The 9,907-nt window shown below is 39.3% G+C and overlaps 1 protein-coding gene across 1 annotated transcript; it reads right to left on the reverse strand.

The window, feature by feature from the left end:
- Nucleotides 1-801: 801 nt before the first annotated feature.
- pnpla2 (patatin-like phospholipase domain containing 2) lies at nucleotides 802-7,800 on the reverse strand. Its single transcript, XM_086074517.1, has 9 exons — nucleotides 7,228-7,800; nucleotides 6,056-6,288; nucleotides 5,900-5,965; nucleotides 4,490-4,699; nucleotides 4,345-4,405; nucleotides 3,545-3,748; nucleotides 3,246-3,378; nucleotides 3,007-3,129; nucleotides 802-1,890 (listed from the first exon to the last, which is right to left on the reverse strand). Exons 1-9 carry the CDS (start codon nucleotides 7,412-7,414, stop codon nucleotides 1,557-1,559), a joined length of 1,551 nt encoding a protein of 516 aa, XP_085930643.1. The 5' UTR covers nucleotides 7,415-7,800; the 3' UTR covers nucleotides 802-1,556.
- Between the last annotated feature and the right edge of the window lie 2,107 nt (nucleotides 7,801-9,907).

The raw sequence follows: 9,907 nt of genomic DNA on the forward strand, positions 1-9,907 counted from the left end.
AAATGTAAAACATAAAGCTACTACTTTGTGGATTTCGTTTATTGCGGGTATTTTGGGGAATATAACCCCATCTGAAAATGAAGGAACTCTGTACTTCATGTTTTATAATAATAATAATACATTTGTAATGCACTCAACATGATCTCAAAGTGCTACAGAGGAAAAAAGAAGAAAAAAAACCATTCGATATTATACCACTTGAATTGAAGAATTCAGAAATGTATGGCGAGAGAAAAAAACTATTCACAAAAATTTAGTGAGATTTAGCTTTTGGGTGAAATTTCAAGATGAACCTAACATACACTAACTTTTACAAGTCCCTTGTGAGGAATAAGCGGTTCAGAAAATGGATGGATGAAATGACCTCCTGTAACCTTTTGAACGACAATTTCCAAAGGTTACATGTTTCAGATACTCTAACTGTATCCTTAACTTTTGAGAGAAGTGTACATTTTCCATACGACTGTTTAAATGGACCCACTGTATGCTTGGGATCATCAAAAAATACAATGCTTTTGTGAAGATTTGTACTATAAATCCACAAGTTAGTTTCATTGATGTTTGTTTTGGGATAAACAGTCGCCTCTAATGTCTTCCAAAGGATATAAAAGGGTTTTTATCACAGTGCTTTACAGTCATGAATCATCACTGGAATATTTGTAACTCCTGGGATCATTTCCCCAAAACTCTACTAGTGGCATTTGGTTTGAACTGTGTGCAATTTGTTTGTTCTCTATTTTATGAACACACTTCATGTCACATCACAGCTTTTTCTTAACAATGCGGATATCCACAAAACAGTCACAGCAACACCAGTTTATTTGTTGGTCACAAAATGTTTCTCCCGGTTCCCGTTTAATTACACATTAAATGTATTTGGAAACGATAAAATGTGAGTTTAACATAGTTGAGGCTCAGGCACGATTTCTCATATTATAAAGTTAAAGTCCAAAACAATGTACATAGTAGGTAGATTAGCTAGCACAAAATACATTCTGTGATAAAAGTCCTGTTTATAATAAGTTGATTCTTTGGTTTAAACAATTACAATCAGGTCACATAGCACAACCTGAGGTAAACAGACCTTTAGAATACTAAAAGCATGTTTCTAAAAGCTGTACATGGAAGATTATGGATAAAAAAATAATTGACAGCTACGTGTATTTACAGTATACACGTGCATCAATTACCATACAGTACATACACACGTGAACCAAAACACTGTGTATTGACATATTGCTGCAATGACAGTTGCGTAAAATGTTTGGAGTAACTTCCTGCAAAAGGTTGAGTGGTGGCTTCACCATTTCCTTCCTACAGTCTCAAAAGAGCACCAAGGGGCCGATACTATACATTGCATGTATAAGGCCAAACTCCGTCTCCAACCCTAACCTATGCTTTACGTACAAGTCAAACCACATTCCACGAAAACATAAACACTCACTTCCTTCAACTATTTCACTTCAAAAGTGTGCATTATTGTTTGCACCCGATTATGCACAACATGCCTTGGACCTTCCGATGTGCAGTAGCTCTCTGCTTTTTCAATCAGATATTTAAAACTGATAGTAATTTGTCTGATGTGCACCAGGACTTAAAAGCGGCGAGTCGGCGTCGTTAAGACCGCTTGTGTGTGTTGGGAAGCCTTCTGCGGGGAGGAAGGATGCGGAGTTTTTGTCCACAGTCACCGACCCTGCTTTGAAGGATCCTTTCAGATCCATGTTGACGCAAATGGATCCGGAGAGCAGCTGTCTCTTGTACTGGTCCAGACGCGTAAAAATGTCCTGGACTGAAAGAGGGCTGCTACCCACCCAGGTGGCATACAGGCTGGTGGAGCGGATCTGGGATGGCAGGGACTGGTAGTGGTACAGCTCCAGCTGACAGGAAAATCTAAAAAGTACAGATCAGCAGAGTAGGTTTTATTCCACTATTTTGAACATAACTCGGCATTATGCAATAACACCTGCATGTTACCAATTAACTAGTTTGCCTGAGGAATTTTCAGGGAAGCATCAGTTTTATTGAAACCTTGTGAAATTGTTGCTGAGCAAGTTTTTGTGAGTGCAAAAAAATAAAAAAAACAAGGCCATTCATTGCCATCTACTGTCTTGTTCTTGTAAGTGTGCACATTGCTACTCACAGAACTTTTTTGTTACTTACATGAGAAGGGAATGTTGGCTTTATGATTGATTGATTAATTGATTTTGGTGATATCGCAGAAGACTGCACAAACAAACTTCCAGTCACTCAGTCAGGCATCACCGAAGATAAAAACACCACAAAGACCAAGGGCTTATTTTCATTGTGGTCCTCAACACACAGTAGGACTAAAACAAAAAACATAAAAACAGGTGAGCTGTGATTGGCCGTTGCCAGAGCAACTGTGATGTCATCTTCAGTCGACGGCAAGTGGCAAAATGGCCGCCTTCTGAGATGGATCACAACAACTGGATTTTATTGCATAACTCATATTCCACACATGTTAATATTAATCAGATATGTCGTGTTTAAAATAATAATAATAATAATAAATTTAACTTAAAAGCGCCTTTCAAGACCCTCAAGGACGCTGTACAACATTAAAACTAAATTTAAAATAAAAAATCCACAGATTAGATAGAATAATAATAATAATAAAAAAGCGGTGCATTTTAAGGCAAGTAGGCAATCTTGAAGAGTTCAGTTTTGAAAATGGTCCAAGAGGGTGAATTGCGGAGATCAGGGGGCAGAGAGTTCTCGTTCCGGGTCATAAAACAGCCACAAAAGGGTGACCGAGGTCCGATACCATTATCGCCTTCAGAGTACCAATACCTTGAAATAAGGCCATGTATCGGCACTCGCCTATCCCTTGTTTAAAGTGTTATAACGAAACCTACACTTCTCTTATTAGACAGAAAGTAGGGTGCGGACATTCTGTTCTTGATTGATTTATATTAGGCTACAAATAACAATTATTTTGTGCACAAGCATAATCAATCAGCCATTAGGTGTTAACGGCACACCTACCTGGCAGAAACATGCTGCGTGATGCTTTTGGAGGTTTGGCGCAGAACATGCTGAAGGATTTTCACCAACTGCTCTTGAATCCACCCGATATCCTCCTGTACATCTGGCAACCACTCTAAAAGTCTACATATGAAAAAAATACGGAAAAAAATACACAAAATGACAAAACTGCATTTCGAATATGTGATGGTTTCAGAGAAGGAGTCCGTGAGTACAAATGTGATGTAGTCTACCAGTACCTGAGAGTCAACGACAAAGCGGACTCAAGAGGCAGAGTGTAGGGGAGCATCATGGCAGATGCCATCCTGAAAGGAAGCAGGTTGCTAAGCGACTGCACCAGGCTCCTTCTCTCTGTGCAGGCATCAATTAGGGCTGCAGAGGGAGGCAAAGAAGCACACATTGCAACAGTCAAATCCTCCACTGTATAGAAAACTGCCCACAGAAGCTGTGATAAAGCAGTTTTGGCGGATTTAATGGGTCACAATTTTCCATAACTATATATTGATTTAGTGCGTGTACACAAATAATCTCAAGTTACCTTTGTGCAGAGTAGGTGGAAGGCGTACAATGATGTGCTCTTCTATTGAGGGATGAACCGTTAATGTTCCATCGACTGTATGCATATTTTCCTCTTCTCCAACACCTTTAGAATCAGTATGAATATGGTCAACTTTATCTTCGTGCTCTTCTCTGTTAGCCAGCAAGGCTTTGTCTATGTGGGGGTCGCTGAAATTGAGCAATCCTGAATAGAAACAGAAATGTAGATTAAAGAGTTAAGTCAACCTTAAATATTTCATGTGTGACCTCACTAGTCTAAACGTGACATTCTGATTAATATTACTAGTTTGTGGAATATGAGTGAAGCAGCAAAAAACAGCCGTATTTATCCATGTCAGGGGGCGCCATTTTGCCACTTGTCAACTGAAATGACATCAATGTTGCTCAGGCAACAACCAATCACGGCTCACCTGTTTTCTGAAGCTGAGCTGTGATTGGTTGTTACCTGAGACCTGAGCAACTGTGATGTCATTTTTACTGGACAGCAAATGGCAAAATGGCAGCGTACTATATTGATTTTAAAAAAAATGCTGGATTTTGTTGCTTAGCTCATGTTCTACTAACACAATATTAACCAAATAACCATATTTAGACTAGTGGGGCTTCATAGAACATATTATTGCCAAGAATTATTTTTTTGTGTCGACTTCCCCTTTGACACAGAATAAAGTAGCCAGCCAGCAGTCATTACCCAGTTGGTTATATCATGATCTTAATGACCATTTGACTTTGCAGATGTTTGAAAAACAAAAGTCTAAATCACGCTGTGTTGATTCCTACCATTCTTCTTCAGGAAGTGCAGCGCGTCATTATATCCCTGTTTACACATGGCTTTCATAACCTAGACACAACAAAAATCATTAAGTTCACTGTAGTTCATGGATTGTGTATATAGATCGGGGAAGGTGCCTTCAAGTGACCTTACCATTGGATCTGGTGGGAAAAGTGCCCGGGAAATTCTGTAAAGATTGGTGAGGGTGAACTGAATGCTGGTGTTGGTGAAGCGGAGCTCGTGTATGTTGGTGGAAGTGTCTCGCGGGCAGATATCGCTCTCGCCGGAGAACGGGGACACAGTGATTGTGTTTTTCAGCTCATAATGAGGCAAGTTGTCAGAGATTCCTCCATCTACGTATCGCTGCAGAAAAGAAATGTAGACACAAATTGCGCTTTAGAATACAGCAAACAGAGGACCAATTGCTAAAATATGAAAAATAAAAATAATAAAATATGACATGCAATGCAGTCATGCACTATGGCCATTGTAAACCACCGAAAGACTACTTGCAAGCACTTTGTTATTCTTAAACACTATCCACCCAATTATTTTTATCTGATACAAATTCTCATATGAAATAACAAATAGACAAACAACCATTCACACTCTCAGAGTAACAGTAGCGTGTTCAATTAAACTAAGAGTCATTTCACGTAGGAAGTCAGAATGCCTGGGGGGAAAAAAACTACAAGCACAGAGAGACATGCAAAATCCACACCGAAAGGCCAGAGTCAAGATTCAAACCCTGAACCTTAGAACTGTGAGGCAGACATGCTAATCACTAGACCGCTGTGCTTCTATCACTAACCTCTTTAACTCCATCTAATTATTTACTTCTTTTTTTTTTTTTAACAACTGAATTTGTTTTCCCGTGGCAGGGATGAGATGACAATGAATTTAATTGATTTCCTCAATCGTCAAGACATTATTTCTCAGGGAATCAATCTTCCTCATCTCTTAATTTGCTGTTAAGGCATAGACACTGCTTTATTTATTTTTAGAAAATCTAAATTTGGTTTAATGGATTCCTACTCTATTGTCAGCTGATGCGATCAGAGTGACATCAGGCCCCGCTCCCCAGAGGGTATGTGGAGGACAGAACGACCCGAAAAGTCAGAGCCAACGCGCTCACAACTGGCCCTGACACTCTAAAATGTTGGTCACAAACCTTGTGCACACACACACAAGCATTACAAAATCCATCACAAAGGCCACAAAGGGGAGGGTGCTGGGAGCTGCCATTGCTCGATAACATTTCGTAGAAGACTTCATAGGGCTGCTAAGCGAGTGCCCATTAATGAGAAACTAAGTTTTGTTTCAGCACATTCATACCATTCACAAAAAACATTTTTCCAAAGTAACGGACGACTTCAGTAGGGTAGCTTAAAATAGGCAATAAAAGTAAATGTAAAACTCCAACCAAACATCTCAAATCCTTTTTCCCCAGCGGATATTGTGCTACTCATTCTGATGGTGATTGAGATGTACCTGTACACTGATTTTAAATGTGCTATCGATTGCTTTTGCCCCTTGTTATGCATACATAATTGTGCCACTTACCACTCCTTGCAGTGTGGGAGGAATAATGCCACAATACACTGGGATGTAAGCACTGCAAACACACGCCTGCAGGAAACAAAACAAGAAACGCATTACATGGGTACTAACACTTCCAAATCTGAATAACTATGAAATAAACCTCATTATCCGTCACACCTGCACAATCTCCTCCTTGTTGTCGAAGTGGGATACAAGCACATTTTCTCCGTCTGTTACTCTGGTCAGAGAGATTCCCAACCTCCCGTTGGCGACCTGGTGAGAGTCAGCGGGCAGAGTGCGCTGCAACATGAAGCGCACGATCTTCACCAGGTTGAAGGAAGGATGCATGGGACCGAGGAAGCGCTTTCTGGCTTCTTTGGCGACCTCAATAATACTGGCACCAGCCTCTCCTGTATATGCAACAGGACAAGAATTGAAATAGTCAAACAGTGGAAATTAACTGCCTTGATGTCCTACAATATGTAATTATGGAATAAAAAGGCCTCTCAAGTAACATTGAACTACAAAAAAAAATGAACAACTATTGTGTGTGATGTTACAAAACCCGCGTACTGTATATCCTCTTTCTGCAGTAAGAAAATTTGAGGGCATAACTTATTTTGTTTGTCAATATTACATAAACATGTGGAATGTTGCTACTTTTAGACACACAAATATTGTGATTAGTTGCTTGTTCACCAGAGAGGTCTTATGCACATTTGTTGCATTTGATATTGCTTTGTGATAACCACGTTGTAATTAATCTCATGAAGTTAGATATTTGCTTACTTGTTAAGTTTGATGTGAAACGTGAGACCGAAACTCGGATTCAAACATACCACTAGGTCACCGTGCTGCCTTAAGTGAAATCAATGTAAACAAAACTGAAAGAAATAAAATAATCAAAATGCTAACCACTCGCTTTGGAGAAAAAAATACTTTCACTTTTACTTCGATACAAAGATACTTGAAAATGTACACGTGTTGCTCTTTCTCCGAGGTGACCATGAAGTTCCCGCAAGGTGACTAACTATGTTGTACTTTCACCTTACACAAAACATAACCTCAAGGGACAGGCTGAAAGTCACAAATGTTGCACTAAACAATGCATGGTTTAGTACACAAATATATGTGCTTCAAATTATGTGCGCAGCATGAGATTTTGCCAACTCTGGTAGGTAAAAAACAAACAAATCGCATTCCAGTAGTGTCCAGCACTCCAGCAATTCAGGCTTAGATTTTGCAAGCACAAGCTCTCACTTGCGAAAGATTAGATGTCGTGTACTGTACTCTAGCACAAGTTCCAGAGGCCAACACGCATAAACAAACTACAATAGAGTTTGACATACCAAGGCACACGCCGGTAACCAGCGCGGTGGCGGTGAGAGCTCCGGCTGAGGCCCCATAAATGTGCTTGGCGTTGTGCACCAGGAAAGGAGCCTGCTCCAACAGGCAGCTTGCGACGCCAACATGGTAAATGCCCAGGAATCCGCAACCTGCAAATGAGATGTTCCAAGACGAGTCTAAAGGGAACATAGCGTGCGTTGACAGGAGGGTCGAAGGTCATCGGCCGCGGCCTGACGAGAACACGATGTTCTCTCCCCGATTTAGGGACTAACTAGATTTAAATCTATTTCAAACAGTCCTCTGTTGTTAGTTCGGAGTGTCGCTCGGGAGTTTGCTAGCCTGTTTACATGCTCTGTCAGCGAACAACTTCAAGTTCGCTGGCTAACTAGCAAATAAGCCGTTAACCTCTGTCCCAAATAAATCCACTAAACTCACATGTTTAAAAACAACAACAGTAGAAAAATTATAAACCGACAATAAGCTTCTACTGACTGACCATGTCCCGAGTAAAATTATTCCGACACGGTGGTTTACCCTTGTTTGCTGCCGAATACAGTTGTGCTTTTATGCATAAAGAGGCGGGCAGTAAGTAACTTCAGTGCCCATTCACAATCCAGAACGCAAAGCATGTTGACCAATAAAAAGTGACGTATAACCGTATGACCAATTAAAAGCCGTGGTGTTGTCACTAGTGACTGCGATCGTGATTGGACGACTTTGCACCACAAATAAATGTCACGTGGAGAGCTAATATTTTGTTGTTTTTGTATTACTTTTGCTAATAATATTTGTCGATGTGTTTTCGTAATTGATATTTCCACTTAATTTGTAACGTTTGGAAGAATGTGGCTGGTTCCCCCCTTCCACATACATTACATCAGTGTGCTGCCCATCCTTTAGTGTGTCAATTTCCATCATATTACGTTAGAAAAATCTCACTGCACCTAACTAAACAAGAACGTCACACAAAGTATATTCATTATTGAAACAGTGACGATCTCATCTCAATTTACACAGGTTGGACACAATTGCTGATGTAATCACGGGAAACCAAATAGATTTTTAACATTATTGTGCCATCTACCATTTATTTTTTGCCTTTTGCAATAAATATAATACATAATTTTCGAATACATTAAGTGAAATTGGATAATATCCCACGGTACCCCTAAAAGATCTCTCACCCTGGTTCACTGCATTGGAAATTAAGACGATTCTTATGGTAGCTGTATTTTCATTTACGGATATTTTTCCTACTTTGTTGTCATGGCTATCTGTGCTAGAAAACATCACGTAGCCTATTGTAGGAGGAGCAGCTTAATGCAGCAAATAGGGCCACTTGGCAAGCGAATTGGTCGCAAAGTGACAAGGAAAGCCTGTTTCACAACAAGAAATGTTGCAATTCAGAATCTCGTGCATTCTAGGAGAATGACATCCTAGTATTTACGACTGTTCTGAATGTTATTTTCCAGAAATGTTCATTTCAAAATGTTTTTGTGCAGTGATCCAAGTGACAACACCATTCCCCAGAGAGGATATTCTGTTGTGAAACGGCTTCAGAGGATAGTACAAAAAAAAAAAAAAGTGTGTATTGATTGTTGACAGTCAAAACAAGATTAGATTGAACTCAAACAAAAACACCATCTGATTCACGTTGTGACCATTGTTTTTATTCTATCCTTACAATTTTTTTTTTTTTAAGTCACTTTACATTTGAACATTTTGTGGTTATATACTGTCGCTGTATAGAAAGCCTCTCTTGGAAGTGTGTGTTGTCAATTTAGTAAATGCACACTGAGTGTTAAAGGTGGGGGTCATAAGGACCTCAGACAGCAAATCAGCCAATCTGTCAAGTTTGACCTGGCCATTGCTATTATGATAACTGCTTTGGCGTGTTAAAAGACATCTAGAGTTAGGGGGTTAAATAGACATATAACAAATAATGTAATGCATTCACATATTTATTTAATTATACTACAAAATTACATTATTTCCCAACTACTCAACTTTTGGAGAGAGAACATTTTACAAGATAATCTCTCAAGAGTCGTGGTAGTATCTTATTTTTTTACTACACTGATATAATTATCATCACTGATGTAAGTAGGTTAAAATGATCCTGCCAGTTATATCTTCAACTGTTAAGATTGTGAGAACAGTCACAATAGCTGGGAAAGATTTGTGCATGAACCTAAGAAGTGTCAGAATCTAAAATTGAACTACTAAAATGTTACCAAGTATGCTTTAAATAGTCATATAATATTATCAAGATACAGGCCTTAAAAAAAAGAAGGCAAAATTACATTGCAAGTTTAATGCATGTGTCATGTAAAATAGAACTGTTCAGAGAATATTGCAGTGCACTTTATGGCTCGCTTGTAATCAAATTACAGTTTGGTAAACTTCTTCTTCTTTTCCTTTCGGCTTTTACCTTCAGGGGTCGCCATAGCGAATCAGTTGCCTCCATCTAACCCTGTTTAATAAACTACCTTACAGAAAATGAATAGAGAAAAGGCATATCTTTCAGATGAATGTCTGTTTAAATCAATTTAATATACCCAGTGTAACAGCCATCAAGTTTTTTTGTTTTTGTTTTTAAAATAATGTGCGTCGTGGTCCCGCCTTCAGTTGAAACTTTCGCGGCATCCGCCAAGAGACGTTCGTTTCTGAATCGACACGAGC

Source organism: Leptonotus elevatus, chromosome 4, assembly GCF_054856555.1.
Source record: "Leptonotus elevatus isolate MCC_2025b chromosome 4, RoL_Lele_1.0, whole genome shotgun sequence".
In the NCBI taxonomy this organism is placed as follows: domain Eukaryota; kingdom Metazoa; phylum Chordata; class Actinopteri; order Syngnathiformes; family Syngnathidae; genus Leptonotus; species Leptonotus elevatus.